At 37.4% G+C, this 17,708-nt stretch overlaps 1 protein-coding gene across 7 annotated transcripts in view; it reads left to right on the top strand.

The window, feature by feature from the left end:
• The window catches only part of SUGCT (succinyl-CoA:glutarate-CoA transferase), a 769,056-nt gene that overhangs the window by 43,849 nt on the left and 707,499 nt on the right, over positions 1-17,708 (top strand). For all 7 annotated transcript variants that reach the window (XM_037837131.1, XM_037837129.1, XM_037837134.1 and 4 more), the window contains one exon: positions 4,702-4,822. In XM_037837131.1, the coding sequence (XP_037693059.1) occupies positions 4,702-4,822 (121 nt within the window). The remainder of the gene's footprint in view (positions 1-4,701; positions 4,823-17,708) is intronic.

Here is a 17,708-nt window from a genome sequence, read left to right on the forward strand (position 1 = left end):
TTTTGGGGTGGAGTGTTCTATGTATGTTTCTTAGGTGTAGTTCATTTATCATATTATTCAAATTTTGTTTCCTTATGATCTTCTATCTGTAAATTTTATCTATTGGTGAGAGTTGTGTATTGAAGTCTCCAACATTTATTAGTGATATGTCTATTTCTCCCTTCAGTTTTGCCAGTTTTTGCTTCCTGTATTTTGGGGCACCCTGGTTAGGTGCGTTAAGTATTTATGATTGTTATTTCTTCTTGGTGGAGTTCCCCTTTTATTAATATATTGTCCTTCTTTGTCTCTTATAATAGTTTTGCATTTAAAGTCTATTTTGTCTGATATTAGTATAGCTACCACAGCTCTTTTCTGGTTACTGTTTGTGTGGAATACCTTTTCCAACCTTTCACTTTCAACCTATTTGTGTCTTTGGGTCTAAGGTGAGTCTCTTGTAGACAACATATAGTTGGACCCTACTTCTTTATCCGTTCTGCCAATTTGTGTCTTTTGATTGGGGAGTTTAATCCATTAGCATTCAATGTTATTACTATAAAACTGTACTTCTACCTTTTTATCGTTTAGCTTTTATATGTCATATCTTATTTATTTTTGTCTCTCTTTTTACACTTTTTATTATCGTTACTGATAATCATTTCTACACTCTGCTCCAAGCCTCTCTTTTCTGTCTTTTCCTTTCAGCGTCTACCACTCTCTTTAGTATTTCTTGTAGAGCAGATCTCTTGTTGATGAACTCTTAAAGTTTTTGTTATCTCTGAATATTTTAAACTCTCCCTTATTTTTGAAAGAGACAGTTTGCTGGGTAGAGAATTCTTGACTGGCAGTTTTTCTCTTTCAGAATCTTAAATATATCATATCATTGCCTTCTTACCTCCATGGTTTCTGATGAGAAATCAGCGGTTAGTCTAGGTGTGGCTCCCTTGTATGTGATGAGTCGCTTTTCTCTTTCTGCTTTCAGGATTCTCTCTTTATCAGTGGTATTTGCCATTCTGATTAATATGTGTCTTGTAGTAGGTTTATTAGGATTTATTCTGTTTGGAGTAAGTTGTGCTTCTGGGACATGTATATTTGTCTTTCATAAGAGTTGGGAAATTTGGGGCCATCATTTCCTCAAATATTCTTTCTGCACCTTTTCCCCTCTCTTTTACTTTTGGGATACCCATGACATGTATGTTTGTATACTTCATGCTGTCGTTCCAATCCCTGAGACCATGCTCATGTTTTTCCATTTTTTTTTTTTTTCTCTATCTGTAAGATTTCCCTTGTCCTGTCTTCTAGTTTGATGATTCTTTCTTCTGCCTGTGCAAATTTGCTGTTGTATATCTCTGGAGTATTTTTAATCTCTTGTATTTTGCTTTTCATTCCCATAATTTCTGTTAACATTTCTTTTTATACCTTGAAACTCTTCTTTATGCTCACCTAGTGTCTTCTTAATTTCTTCTATTTCTTTAGCCATATTTCCTTTTGTCTCCTTGAAGTGATTTTATTTGACCGTTTTTAATTAGTTGTTCTAAATTTTGTATCTACTCCATTGTTTTAATTTGTTCCTTTGTACCACATCTTCCTGTTTATTAGTATGGCTTATAATTTTTTGCTGATGTCTAGGCATCTGATTATCTTGATGACTTTACTCTGTATGTCAGTTTTTCTCTCTTGCCTAGGGTTTTATTGTTGATTTGCTTTGTTAAGGCTCTTGTTTGACACTTAGTTAAACTTATCCTAGAACTTTTGAATTGCCTGTGTTTAACCAGTCAGATTATTTCAGCTCTTCTTTGTCTTACTGTTTTCCTGGATATGCAGTACAGTTTTTTAATATTGCAGTGTTTGCACAATAGCTTCACCCTCAGGAGAAAGCTCCCTTTCCTCAGTTCCTTCTTTGGGGATCTTGATCTGTTCTGTTTGTTTTTGTTTTGACTCTGTAGTTTTCTTTACACTCCTTTTGTTGCCTCTAGCTGCTTTTGACTGGATGACAAATTCTGGGAGGAGGGTTATCCTGGAGAGGACTTTCCCAAGTCAGTATTTCCCAGCCAAAACAAGGCCAGGGACCCATGAAGAGGGTGTAGACCAGCTCCAAAGAGCCCTAGGAGAGGGTCAGGAAAAACATCAGAAGGGTTTTTTGATGAATCCCCAAAGCCATGCTTTCTTAGCCTCCCCTGCACATGGTACCCTTCAGCAACCTGTTCCCCACGATCCTAAGGAGGCAAAATGTCTTTAAGCTACCAGTGCCTATGCCCCTGTCAGCAGTGAGGTTAGAACCATTGCTGCAGCGAGGGCAGGCTGAAACAGCAGCTCAAAGCTGTGACCCAGGGATCCGAATTCATGGATCAAAAGTGTGATTAGTTCTCAGTCTTGACCCCCATTATTCTTGGGGAAGAGAACTTCCACACTCCTCTCTGTCCACAACAATCAGCCAGGGACTGGATCTTGGTGCAGCCTACCTCGAGAGTGGAGGATGGGCACCAGCAAGCACTGCGGAGAGAGCTGCTCATAGTTCTTTACTGCAGTTTCTTGGTCTCTTCCTCCCACTCTTCCCTGGAAACCATACAGAGCTCCCCCAGCCTCCAGAGCCCCATAACAGTTGTTTCAGACAGTTCTTGCCTGTCCACTAGCTGTTTTGAAGGAGGAGTGAGTCCTGGAGCTCCCTACTCTGCTATCTTCCTTGGAAGTTCCTCCATAATCCACTTTTTTTGTCACTTAATCTTAATTGTGAATATTTTTCTATTAGCGTAACTTTTTCATTATATTTGCTTTCTTGTCTCATTGGAACAGTGAATTTATCTGTGGTCCGTCTGAATACTCTGTGTGGATTGAGATGTGATTTATGATTCTACATAAGTCTAAACATAAATACCCCATGGGGTTTTTATTTTACAAAATAAGTTCCTGAATGCCATTTACATAAGGCGCTATACTGGACACCATGCAGAATAGATGCAGCAGAGAGATGACTACTGTAGAAGCCCAGATGCCTTTAATGTACTTTGTTTTCTTTTGGGCCTACAGGAGTGCCTGGTATGTAGTAGAGAGATGCTCAGAAAAATTTGTGGGATAAATTGAAGTGAAACTATAAATTTTCCTTTTAATATAGCATTTGGACACCTCCTCCCTCATCCCCCCAAACACTGTTGGGTAGAATCATTAGCAATAAGCAAATGCATCCTGATGGGACTCACCCTGAAGCATGCTGCATGGAGTTTCCCACACGAGAAGCTGTCTGTCCTGTGAGTCAATATGTTTATCATGCCTGTCCTGGCAGGTGGTCTCTGGCCTCTTGTATATCTATTTCATTTCAGGAGTTCTGGAGGATGACAGCATATCTGACTTTACATAGAAAAACTTTACCCACTTCTGGTCTAGTCTTTTTCTATTACATTAGTTGGTATGTGTGTGAGTATATCTAAATCTATCTACAGGGAGATTTAAACATTTTATTTGATAATTATTAGGCACCTGAATGTGTTCAAGAATTACTGGAATGAATTTCTCTGGGTCTTAGTTTGTCAGGCTGCTATGATGAACAACACACACTGAGTTGGCTTAAGCTATAAGGATTTATTGACTTACAATTTTGGAGGTTATAAGTCCAGAATCACTGTGTCTTCAAGGTCTTGTTTTCTCCCCAAGTCTGTACTCTGGCCCTGGCTTGCTGCAATCCTTGGGGTTTCTTGGCTTGCATCTCTGCCTCTGTCACATGGATATCTCTCTCCTTATCTGTGCTCTTCTTGTTTCTACTGACTTCTTGTTCTCTGTGGCCTTCTCTCCTCACTGCATCTGACTTTCTTCTGTTTCAAAAGGACTGTGGTAATAGGGATAAGGCCTATGCTCATTCAGTTGGGCCACAGCTTAACTAATAATACATCTTCAAAGGATCCTATTTACAAATGGGTTCATACCCAAAGGAACATAGATTAAGATTAAGAATATGTCTTTTGTTGGGGTACATAATTCAGTCTAACACAGTGGTCTAGTACAGTTCTATGACTTTAAAAAAGACTTTAAGAATTCTATAGTCACAGTTGAAATTTTGAAAGAAATCCTGAGATTAGAGTTTTAGAAAGAATGGTTCAGTGTCCTCTACTGCTTATAACAGTGATTTGAGAATCCAAATCTGGGTCCTGTTTCTGACATTTACTGATTCAGTGGGTTATAGTTCATAAAAAAAAAATAGTTCATCAAATACATTTAAAGGTTTTGGGAAAGAAAACATCTGAAAAGTATGAAAGCATCTCTGAATCAGGATCACATGTATTAAGGGCTACGTGTTTATTGTAATGGGGAATATTATGCAATAAGGATAGAAAGTAATAAAAACATTTAGTCTTGTGTAAAGATTTTAAAAGATGTTTTTCTATATTTCATGTACTACATTCTAATTTTTGTACCTAGATTTCCGAGAATATATTTGTATAGACCATGTAAGATATTTCTTACATTTAAAGTAAGCATGATCCACTTAATACCATGGTATTTGCTGAGAAATTCAATAGCCATTTGTTTTACTGGCTGTAATACCTCAAGTAATTTACCAGGGCTTTTATGTTTATCTGATTCTCATCTGCCCCGTTATTTTTTTCTGGGCTATTACAAAGTGCGGATCAACTCTATTTACTGAAATTAAAACAAAAATTCTCTCATGTGGGGATTTGTTGAAAGTTTGGAAGTCCCCCGAGAAGTCTTACTCATCTCCACCTCTTCCTTCAGCTTGCAGCTGTTTGTGATGTATTTGTGGAAAACTATGTCCCTGGCAAACTGTCTGCAATGGGCCTGGGATATGAAGATATAGAGAAGATTGCACCTCACATCATCTACTGTTCTATCACAGGTATTTCAGCCCCTCATCCTTATCAGTGAGTAGGTTTTCCAATTTCTGTATTTCTTTGATTATGATGTAACCTCTTGGTGGCGCTGGTTTTCTTTAGGTGATTCTGCTCCCTCTCCCTCCAAGCCATCTTAGGTTACTGAACATTATTAGCCATTAATGAACATTTTACTTAAAAGAACATTTTTTCATATATTTATTGGCTATTTGTATTTCTTCTGTGAATTTTGCCAATTTTCTATTGGTGTTTTCTTATTTTTCTTATTTTTTTTGCTTAGGCTCTTGATATATTACATTACTTGACCCTTTGTCAATCATGTTCATTGCAGAGGACTTTTGTGAGTTTGTGATAACTTTTAACACATGAAGGTTTACATTTTTATGTTGTTAACTTAGTAATCTTTTTCTCTTCGGTTTCTTCTAATGCATTTAAGATTAGAAAATTCTTCTCATCTAGAAATCATTAAACATTTTCCATAGTCTAGATTTTTAATGGTCATATTGTTTTTATTTTCTCATTGATCTATTGAGGATTTTTAATAAATGGCATGCCAATTTTAGAAGCATTCTTTGTGGGCTAATTCATCTTTTGGTGATTTTCCTTTGTCATATATTAAATTATTATACAGACTACAGTTTATTATTGTGCTATCCATTCTTTTCTTTTAGATTTGCTTATTGTTTCTTGTGCTAATATCATATGGGTTTGATAATTATAACTTGTAATATATTTAAATATCTGGTAGGGTAAGTTCCCTATACCTCTTCTTTTCCAACATTTAGATGACTATTCTTGCCTGTTTATTTTTCTAGATTAACTTTAGATCCTTTTGTCAGGGCTCAGAAAATACTTCACTGAGATTTTGATTGAAATTTAGGGTGTCTTTTCTTTTCCAATCTTTTTTTCTCCCATTGTCCTATCTTTGTTTATATGATTTGAGGTATAGTCATAAGTTAGGTATATTTAATCCTACATAAATGTCATTTTAAAGCAGTATTTTAAGCTTTTACATTTTGTTTTATAAGCACATTTATAAATTATTTATGTTTAATTCTATATATCTATTTGGTTTCAATGGTTACCCCAATCTTTTTATAGTATATCTTTCCCATGTGTGATTTTAAAAAAATTTTATTATGGAAATTTAAAAACATACAGAAAGTGAACCCCTATGAACCTATCTCCCAGCTTCAACAATTATCATATGGCTAATTTTTCATCTATTATCCACCTACCACTCCTTGTCTGTCTCCAGGTTATTTTAACTCTAATCATAGATACCATGTCACTTCATCTGAAAATAATTTTGTATGTAACTTTCTAATATAGGGACTCTTTATAAAAATAACATTATTATCTAAAAAAATAAGCAATATTTCCTTAATGCATCAAGTAAGTATTCAAATTTCCCTATAACTTTTAAAAAATATCAGTTCAGGGCTGGGACCCTGTGATCTGATTTAAATAAGGTCTACTCATTGCATTTGGTTGCTATGTCTCTTAGGTCTTTTAATCTATAGATTCGCTCTCTACCACACCTGTCTTTACTGTCTTTGTCACTCTGTCCCTCTTTTTCTTTCTCCCACTTTTTACAGGTTGTCCTCATTGTAGATTTTGCTGATTGCCCTCCCATGGAGAACTTTCATGTATTCCTTTGCCCCATGTATCTCCTGTGCTAGATCTAGAAGCACAATCAGGTTCAGGTTCTTTTTTTTTAATAAGAATCTTTCATGACTAGTACTGCATACTTCCTATTGCATCACATCAGAATGCATGCATTTCCTCTCTGCAGCCCTCTCTACCAGGTCTAGTGCCATTCCTCTTCCTGGCTCTGCTACTGCTCACAGTACATGTCCTAATGTGACGAGGTGACTGCACACCCTTCTCTACATCTGGCTGCAGTGGGCACCACGATCAGTGGTGACTGACTGGAGATGGAAAGAAAGGTGCCACTGGGGTGCCCTGGGAGGTGTGCGGTGGGTTGGGTCCTCAGTTTGTCTCTGGTTGCTTAGATAATTCTGGTACATTTGGGGTAAGTATTTTTCTGGTGAGTATTGATCTTGGATTTTGGAGTTAGATTTATGAAGGATGATGAATCAAAGTCTTTTCTTTGAGTCCTTTTGTTTTGTTCCTCAGTTTGTCTCCACTGATATAGCAGAGAGTGGAAGTTTATCAGATTTTACCCTATGTTCTTCTCTTAAGTTTGTGGAGCTACCATGCTACACATACTCCTACATGGATGTGTTATGTACTATTCAAGTATCAGACAGAACCTCTAAATTGACATTTATTTTCATTTGTCTCCCTCAGTTTTCTTTTTGATTTGGTCAAATGGATTTCTAGAAAATTGCTAAATAAATATTTACCAAGGATGAAGACTTACAGAAATGGTCATTTACAAAGTGCTATATTATATTAATATTGTATCAAATACTGAATGACTTTAAGATAACACAGGAACTCACTATATTCTTTCAATATTTTCAGAAGTGCTAAGTCAAATGAAGGAAAAGAGTGCTGTACAGTCCTCCAGATTGTTTAGCACTTGCTGGCGAACCTCTTACGTGTATGTTGTGTGTTTGTGTGTGTGTGTGTTTGTGTGTGTGTGTGTCTTTAGGCCATAGGGGGAAATAGTCATACCATTAATTTGTTTTCATATTTTATAAGCACTTAACCATTAATTAAGGATGCAAGAAAGAAAGGTGGCTCTTAAAATAGAAAGTTGTATTAATAATTTTGACCAAAAAATTCATAGTATTTTCAGTTTTTATTCATTTACACACCAAATATTTATCACAGGCTGTGTATTCTAAGTGCTGAGGATACAGCAGTGAATAGCACATGTCTGTGCCTACATGGAGATTGTATTCTTGGTTAGGGGGACAGACAGTAAATAAATAAGCACATATATATGTCATTGAGTCAGGTCGTAATAAGAGCTGAAGAGAAATGTAAAGCAGGGTAAGGGGCATGGAGTCAGGGAGGAGCTATTATATATTGGGAGATGAGAAACAGCTTCATTCATATGGTAACATGTGAGCAGAGTCCTGAAGGAAGTGAAGGTGAACCATATAGATTTAGGTTAAGAGTGTTTCAGGCAGGGAGAACAGCAAGTTCAAAGGACTGAGGTGGAGTATGCTGGGCATGTTTGAAGACCAGCAAGGATGCCAGTATGGCTGAAGCAGAGTGAATGAGGGAGAACGTAAAGTGAGAGAAAATCGGAGAAGTATTGGTGAGCAAGATCATAAAGGGCCTTGTGGTCTACTCCTAAGGAATTTGGCTTGACTCTGAGTAAGGTGGTAAGCCAATGGAGGGTTGTAAGTGATATGTTCTGTCATATTTTTTAAATGATCATCTAGTTACTGTGTTGAGAATAGACAGTAGAGGACAAGGGTGGGAAGCAGAAGAACAATTAGGAAGCTATTGAAATATTCAAGGCTAGAGTGATGGTGGCTTGAGTTAGGATAGTAGTGATGGAGGTTGTTGAAGAGTGATAGGATTCAGAATATATTTTCAAGGTAAAGTAGTTAAGATTTGCAGAAGGATTACATGTATCAGTGAAAGAGGTAAGTTAAGGATAAATCCAATATTTTGCCCTGAGCAATCTGAAGCATTGGAATTGCTATTTACTGAGATGGGCAGGACTGGAAGGAAGTTTTGTGGGGAAAATGCCAACAGTCCTGTTTTGGATGATGTTCTGGTTTTCTAATGCTGCCAGGATGCAAAACACCAGAAATGGATTGGCATTTATAAAAGGGGGTTTATTTGGTTACATGGTTACAGTCTTAAGGCCATAAAGTGTTCAAGGTAATGCATGAACAATCGGGTACCTTCACCGGAGGATGGCCAGTGGCATCCAGAAAACCTCTGTTAGCTGGGAAGGCACGTGGCTGGTGTCTGTTCCAGAGTTCTGGTTTCAAAATGGCTTTCTCCCAGGATGTTCCTCTCTCAGCTCCTGTGCGTTCTTCAAAGTATCCCTCTTGGCTGTAGTAAACTTGCTCCTTCTGTCTGAGCTTATATAGTGCTCCAGTAAACTAATCAAGGCCCATGCTGAATGGTGGGTCACATCTCCATGGAAACACTCAACGGATTCCAATCTAACAACACTAATATGTCTGCCCCCACAAGATTGCATCAAAGAACATGGCTTTTTCTGGGGGACATAATATATACAAACTGGTACAGATGACTAGCTTGAGATGCCTATTAGACATCCAAATGAAGATCTAGAGTAAGGGAGTTGATCTAAGAGTCAGAGGTTGAGGGGAGATGTGAAATGTAAGTTATGAGCATGTATGTGATATTTAAAGCCTGGGTGAGACCACCTGGAGAGTGAGTGTAGATGAAGCAAGGAGCCTGAGATGCCAAGCCTGGGGCACTCCAATGACTAGATGTTTGGGAGGTGAGGAGGACAGCAAAGGAGATTGAGAAGGAGCTGTCAGTGAGGTGGGAGAAGAACCTCCTGGAAGTCAAGAGAAGAAAGTGCTTATTTTCATAGTCTGTTTAGGCATAAAAATATAAAGCATATATGGACTATTTGCTATTTTAGGAAAACCCTGACTAACCTTAATTGTTTGTATCTCCTAAGGTCATCAAGGCTCTCACTTCAGAGCCTTTGCACATGATACGCCTATTATCTGGAACACTCTTCCCCAGCCATACCTGGTGACTCCAGTTGTTGTTTAGGTCTCAGCTTGACTGTCATCCCTTCTGGGCAGACTTTCTTGATCCCTGAGGATTGGGTTGGGCATTGTCCTATCCCATTTCTTAGTTTCCTGTTTACTCGCCTGATACTCCCACTTGCCTGCAGGCCCTTCCAGCTCCAACCATAGTGCAGAGCACATGGTAGGGGCTCAACAGCAGTTTCTTGGGTCAGTGAATGAATCATCAGAACTTGACTCAAGAGTTTTTAAGACTTGACATTTTTTTCCTGCATTCCACTTTTTGGAGAAAAGGGCAAGTAGAAATATTATGTTAACATTTTCCAAAAACCTTTTGGGAGAATCTTGCTAAGTTTTCTTCCAGTTCTTATATCCTGTATTAGCATTTCAGTGCAGCAAAGGACCTTGGAGAAAGATTATATAGTTCAGAAGTTGTCAAAGGTTTTAGTTTCCTAATGGGTTGACTTAAACATTGGGAATTTATTGGCTCACTGTTTGGAGGTTGAGGGAAGTCCAAAGTCAGAGTAGCAAGGCAGTGCTTTCCCTCTGAAGGCTGGCATTCTGGGGCTGGCTGCCAGTGATCCTTGGTCCTTTGCTTTTCCATCACATGGTAATGCACATGGCTGCATCTTTTCCTTTCTCTTTCAGGTCTTGTTGACTTACAGCTTCTGGCTGCTCCCCGTGGCTTCTTTCTCTGTATCCAATTTCCTTTACTTATAAGGACTTCAGCTATATTGGATTAAGGCTCACCCTGATTCAGTTTGGGTGACCTTAACTAATAACATCTTCACGGGTCCTACTTACAAATGGGCTCACACTCACAGGATCTGAATGTGCCTTTTGTGGGGAACATGATTCAGTCCCCAACATCAGCTAAGGGGAAAATGGGTGTATCATGGGCTTTCCATTGATAGTGGTGGGGGGTTGATGGGGTGGTGGGGAGAGACATGTATAGTCTGAAAAAGTACCTCCTATTATTCTATAGTCCCTTTTATCCCTATCACCCCACAATCATTGAAAAACATCAATGCAGTTCATTCTCCTTTATTTCCTGACAGGGAACCAGATCCAGAATGGATATGAGATCTGGATAAGGTGACACAGCTATTTAATGGCAGGTGGGAATATAACTCAGGCTTCCTGACTCAATCTTCAGTGCCTCTGTGCTCTCCGTACTTAGAAATATCCTTGTTAAGTGCTAGTGTGGACTTTGTGATTTCAAGACCCTGGACAGCTTTACTTGGGAAGATTATATTTTGCCATTTGCTTTCATTTCCTGTTAATCATATTTGCAATGGTGGAAATCATTAACAAATTTACTAGTTAGGGAGTCTAAATTTCAACAGATTCTGTGGGAAGCAGAGGTCATTTATGAGTCATGAGTTTGTGTATATATATAAAGCAAGGCCCATCTCCTTTTTAGAAGTCTGATATTCGTGGTAAATCAATGTTTGGTTTCTTATTTTTTTAATAAGGCTGATTAGATCAGTCTAAAGTTGCACATGTTATGATTGGGGTCCTTGAATTTCCTGATGTTTCCCAGTGGTGCTGCTGTCTTCTCAGTGCTGTCCAAACCTGAATAGTCTGTTCTCACTCACAAGTTGGCTTTATTGCTGATGAGAGTAATCTTAGAACTTTGGGAGATTTACTTTAATGAACTCTGACAGTTGTGTGGTTGAGATTGCCTCAGTCAGTGAAATTCAGTCTGCAGGACAAAAATGCTAGAATGATCACAAGGGAGGAAGGACCCAATTAGTTTTATTAGCACGGTTGTCTTATTATCTCAGAGGAAGCTGAGTGTGAACTTTAGGGGGCAGTGTTTAAAAAGCTATAACTCACTAGGAATGGCTTTTTGAGAAACTGCAGTGTTTCCTGTGAACCACTGAGTAGAGAGAAATCTTGGAAGGGACTTAACCATATTTATAAAGAAAGTTTTCTTTTTTTTAAAACAACTGGTCTGTACTCTCTATATTTACAGAAGTGCAATGTTATTTTCCCTAACAATATAATTTTAAGTTGTGTTTTCTTTCCCTTGTATCTTTTGAGCATGCTCTTAATCATAAAAATGTAGCAATAAGCATTCTCTCCACCATATTTACAGATATTTCTTTACTTCTTTTTGTTAATTTCATTGCTCTTTCTGGTAGCATAAATATTACCTGATATTATTGATTAGGTTAATTATATGGAAGGAATATTATGTATGTCCTTCAATAAAATTTCTAGGTTTAAAAAAAAAATTAATAAAATGTCCTGATTTTTAAAAAAGAGATCTGCAAAAGTATCTTTTTTATTTTAGTGGATTCCTCAGCAGTATTTTCTTAATTTTTGTCCTTGTATGTACGGTGTACAGGATTCCATTTGGATATAGGGCCTCATGAGGTAACTCAGGACTCAATTCAAAGAGAGTATTTCAGAGAGTTAGACCTACTCTAGCTTTTAATAGAAACAACACTAGAGCCCTACTTCTGAAAAAAAGAAATTGCACATGTAAAAATGAAGGAACAAGCATGGCCAAAGTAGTTTTAAGAAAAACATGGTACGTAGATTTCCCTGTTAGATATCAAGACCTATTATACAAATGTAATAATTAAGACAATATGGTGTTGACACAAGAATGGAGAAATAGACCAATGGAGCCAAATAAAGAACTCAGACACAGACTGGCAGATTTATGGGAATATGATTTTGTAGGGCTTAAACTATAGGTACTTAAAGGATGGATTATGCAGTAAATGGTGATGGAGCAGTTGCTTATCCTTATGGAGACAGACAAAATTGAATTCCTAGTTTATTCTATATACTACAATAATCTCCAGATAGATTGAAGACCTAAACATGAAAAGCAAAACTTTAAAACTTTTAGAAAACAATATAGGAAGATGTTTTTATGACCGTAGGGCAGGGAAGAATTTTGAAGAAACAACATCCAATAACTGTAAACCACAAAGGAAAAAGATTGATAAACTTTACTACTTAAAAAAAAAAAACTTTTTATTTTGAAATACTTTCAAACATACAGGACAGTTACAAAAATAATACAGACCCCGTACAGAGAATTCCAACATACCCCTACCCTCCTAGATATACAAATTCACCAATTTTAATATTTTGCCCCATTTGCTATATCTATCTATCTAGCTAGCTATTCTTCCATCATCTATTTTTCTATCTGTCTGTCTATCTGTCTATCTGGTTTTCTTTCTATTTATCAATCCATTTTCTGAACACGTGAATGTAGGTTGTATATGCAATTCTTCTTAAATATTTAATACTGCCATGTGCATTTCCTGAGAATAAGGATATTCACTTATGTAACCAGCTTAAGTGCAGTTCTCAAGTTTAAGAAATTTAAGATTGATATCAAGCTTACAGTCTATATTCCAATTTTTTTTATGTCCCCAAAATGTCCTTTTCTCCTCCAGTAGTAGATCCTGAACAGGATCACTTATTGCATTAAATTGTCTTTGTCTCTTTAGTTTTTCTTTTCTTTTTTTAATTCTGGGATATATATTTATATATATATACATATATACATACACAATATAAAATTTCCCATTTCAGCCACTACCAAGCATACCAGTTAGTGGGATTAATCACATTCATTGTGTTGTGGTACCCTCACCAACTTCTATTACTAAAACTTTCCCTACTTTCCAAACAGAAACCCTATACCAGTTGTGCATTGACACTCCATTCCCCTTACCCCCAGCCCTGACAACCTGTACTCCAATTTCTGACTTTGTGAGAGTGTATATGTCTGATACTTTGTAGTTACCATGGTGCTTAAATTTAACATCCTAAATCTATAACACTCTCATTTGTTTTGATATAAATTTATCTTTGTGTACACTAACTAGTTCCTATATCCCTTCGTCCCCCCATCTTTAGTAGTAGTTTTCCCATTTTATACATAATGAGTCCCAAACCACTGATTTCTCATTACATTTCAGGAATTTGGCTTTTAGATCCTGTAGGAAGTAAAAAGTGGAATTACAAACCCAAAAGAAAATAGTACCATCATTTATATTTATCTATGTCATAACCCTAATTAGAGATCTTTATTTCTTCATGTAGCATTGATCTATTGTCTTTTATCCTTTCCTTTCAACCTACAGAACTCTCTTTAGCATTTCTTGTAAAGCCAGTCTAGTGGTGATGGACTCCGTCAACTTCTTTTATGTAGGAATGTCTTAATCTCTCCTTCATTTTTGAAAGATAGTTTTACTGGATATAGAATTCTTGGTTGGCAATTTTTTTGCATTCAGCACATTAAATATATCATTCCATTGCCTTTTGCCTCCATGGTTTCTGATAAGAAATTGGCACTTAATTTAATTGAGGCTCCCTTGTATGTAACACATGGCTCTCAGATTTCTCTCTTTATCTATGGCATTTGATAGTTTGATTATAACATGTGATTGTGTGGGTCTATTTGTGTTTATCCTGTTTGTAATTCATTGAGTGTTTTGGATGTTTATTTCGTGTCTTTTGTTAAATTTGGGATATTTTCAGCCATTATTTCTTGCATATTCTCTCTTTTCCTTTCTCTTTCTTCTCCTTTTTGGAATCCCCCAATGAGTATACCATTTGATGGTGTCCCTTAGGTTCCTCAAACTCTGTTCACTTTTCTTCATTCTTTCTTCTTTTTGCTCTGAGACTGGGTGATTTCAATTGTCTTATGTTTTAAGCTCAATGATTCTTTCTTCTGCTAGCTGTAGTCTGCTGTTTAACCCCTCCAGCAAATTTTGAATTTGTGTTACTGTGGTCTTCAAGTCTGTTTAGTTTCTTTTCATAATTTCCATTTTGCTATTGATACTCTCTTTTTGTTCTTCTATTGTTGTCCTGATTTCCTTTAGTTTTTTGTCCATGTTTTCATTTAGCTCTTTGAGCATATTTAGGATCATTAAAATCTTTGTCTAGTATGTCCCAGGTCTTGTCCTTCTCCGTGATGGTTTCTAATGCTTTAATTGTCTCCCTTGCCTGGATCATTGCTTCCTGTTTCTTTGTATGTTTTGTAATCTTTTGTTGAAAGCTGAGTGTTTTGATATTTTAATGTGTTTTCACTGGAATTTTACCCTCTGAGGCATCTGTTCCTTAAGCTTGTATCCAGCTGGTGTTATGACAGCTTTTCTTAAATGCCAGGTGCTAACATAAAAAAGAAAAAAAAAAATAAGGACAAAAAGAAAACACAAAACACCTTTCCCAGTCTTTGCAGATTGGACTGTGTATGTGCTATCCTTCAGATCTTATCTGTTCAGTGAGTTTAGAGAATAGCTTCAGGCCAAAGTGTAGAGGCCTCCCTGATCCTTTTTGCACATGTGTTTTATCTTGGGCATGGGTATGTGGCCCTAGGAATACTCCTGTTTATATAGATATGAATGTCTCTCATTTCTAGGAAAGAGTTTCCTCACAGTCCCAGACACTAAAGTGTATGCCCTATATCCAGGGAGTCTTTTGCTTCAGGCACATCCAACTTAGTTTTCTCCAACAGTATTTTTTAGGAGAGCCCTGTGGGCTGTATTCTACACACAGGACAAGTTCTTGATCATGAGCCTGCAATGAGTGTCCTGGTTCAGTCCCTCAGGCTGCCAGTAGAAAGATTAGCTCAGGCATAGGTGCTCTCAATATGTGTACAAACATTACTTTGCTTCCTCAGTAGTAGAGACCAGAGTCCCTGTCTGGGAGAGTCAGCCAGCTCCACACCAAGCCAGCGAGGAGATGCAGGAGCAACCAGCCAGGGTATCACAAGATCCTACTGCTTTTAAGTTGCCTTTATCTTGAATCTGCTGTTACCCTGTTACTGCACTCTTTTACCTGTTTTCTGGAGCTTTGAAAAAGATATTTCTGCCAGTCCTTGTTTGTTGTTCAAAGTGTCCTTGGGGGCAGGGGTGATGGAGCCCTAAAGCTTCTCACTTCACCATCTTGATTGGGGAGAGCTTTATTACTTTTTTCAAAGTAAAAATTTCTGTGCTCAAAAGACACCATAAAAAACTGAGAAGACACATAACAGATAGTTGGAAGATAACTGACAGAGGATTAGTTACCTAGAATATATAAAAAAATTCCTTCAAATCAATTATAAAAAAGTTATAAAATCCAACAGAAAATTGGGCAAGCCCCAGAAAAGGAAACCTGAATATTTGATAAATAAGTTACTCAGCCTCAGTAGTTATTACACAATGCAAATTTAAGCAAAAATAATATTCTGCTTCACACTCATGATATTGACAAACATTTAAAAGTCTGAAAATAAACTGGTTGACCAAGGTGGTTGCAGAATTAGCTCCAGGGTGTTGTTCCCCCACAGAATCTCTGAACAATTAGGAAAAACTTGCAAAGCCATCTTCCTCTAAACTCTGGAAAACTGTTAAATGTTTGTGGTAACTGGACAAGTGCTGAATCAAGAAAACAAAGCTTTGAAAACAGTAGGAGAAGCTCCTGGTACCCCTGCCAACCCCACGCCTGCCCCCTCCCTGGTGTTGTATGGAGCCAGCCTGAGCTCCCTTTGTGGGTCCCTGGGCCTGTTCTGGAAGGAGCAGAGTAACCCCTATTCACATACTGGGGTGCCTGTATGTCTGTGGCAATCTACAGGTGCCAATGATAGCCTAAAAGACTGAACTTGGGCTTGCTCCACCAGAACTTGCCCTGAAGTCAAGAAGCAGCTTTCAGACAGCTAAAGCAGTTAAGAAACAATTTAGTCAAAGCAGCCTGGGGCAAAAGATTAATGGGTTTAAGACATACAGTTGAGTACCTGAGGTCGGGGTGGGGAGTCTGTCTCAAAGGGATTGGAGAGGTCATTTTGATTTCTGTAAACAGGGGAATTCCTAAGGTATTCCCAGGAAAAGATGCAGGCTCAGAAAAGATGGAGAGGACTCTGCACATCACTTTTGCCTCAGACTGATCTTGATAGGAGGGCTAACTCTGAAGAAGAGCTCCAGCCAGCATGGAACCAATTTGCAGACTGTGAAAGATTTTTTTTTTTTTTTTGCATTTGTTTGTTTGCTTTTGTTAGCTTCTCACACACAAGGAACTCTCTGTCATATCATTAGCTGGATACAAACCTAAGGAACAGATAGCTCAGGGACTAAATTCCAGAGTTAACACTTTAGAATATTACAGTGTACAGTGTACAACAAATGGTTACAAGAGAAACAAAGAAGCAGGAATTGATGGCTCATCCAAAGGAAGAAGGTAAAAATCCAGAAACCATCAATGAAGACCAGACTTTGGAAATAGCAAAGACTTTAAAAAATAATCTTCAATTGCTGAAGTAGGTAAAGGAAAATAAAGAGAGACAACTAAAGGATTTAGTAAAATGATGAATGAACAATATGAGAATCTCAATAAAGAGATTGATATTTTAAAAAGGAACCAAACAGAATCACTGAAGTTTAAGACCACAATATAGGAAATGAAGAATTACCTAGAGGGTTTCAACAGCAGATTGGAACCAGCAAAAGAAAGAATCACTGAACTTGAAGACCAGACAATTGAAATGATTCAGATTGAGGAGTAGAAAGAAAAAAGAATGAAAAAAAGTCAACAGAATGTCAGAGACCTATTGACGTCCTCAAGTGTACCAATAAACACTCCTCCAAGAAGGAGAAGAGAGAGAAAAAGGCAGAAGGAATATTTGAAGAAATAATGTCTGAAAACTTTTCAAATTTAACAAAAGACATGAATTCACATTCAAGAAGTCCAATTTTTTGAACCCCCAACAGGATAAACATAAAAAGAAACATGCTTAGATATATCTTAGGGAAATTGTTGAATTCCAAAGTCAAGGAAAGATTTCTAATAGCTGCAAGAGAAAAGCAATGTGTTATGTATAAGGGAGCCTCAATATAAGTAAGTGCTGATTTTTCATCAGAAACCATGGGAGCATGAAGGAAGTGGGATGAAATATTTGAAGTGTTGAAAGAAAACAATTGCCAAACAAGAATTTTATATACAGCAAGTCTGTTTTTCAAAAATGAGGTTGAGATTATGATATTTCCGGATAAACAGAACCTGAGGGTGTTCATCACCACTAGACTGGCCCTACAAGGATTGCTAAATTTAGGGGGTCTTTCAGACTGAAAGGAAAGGACACTAGACAATGGATCCAGTGACATCAAGAAATAAAGACCTCCAGTAAGGGTAACTGTATGGGTAACTGTAAGTGCCAGTACTATTGTATTGTATTTTTTGGTATGTAGCTCCACTTTTTACAGGGAGCTTACAT

This window comes from Choloepus didactylus, chromosome 5, assembly GCF_015220235.1.
Source record: "Choloepus didactylus isolate mChoDid1 chromosome 5, mChoDid1.pri, whole genome shotgun sequence".
In the NCBI taxonomy this organism is placed as follows: Eukaryota; Metazoa; Chordata; class Mammalia; order Pilosa; family Megalonychidae; genus Choloepus; species Choloepus didactylus.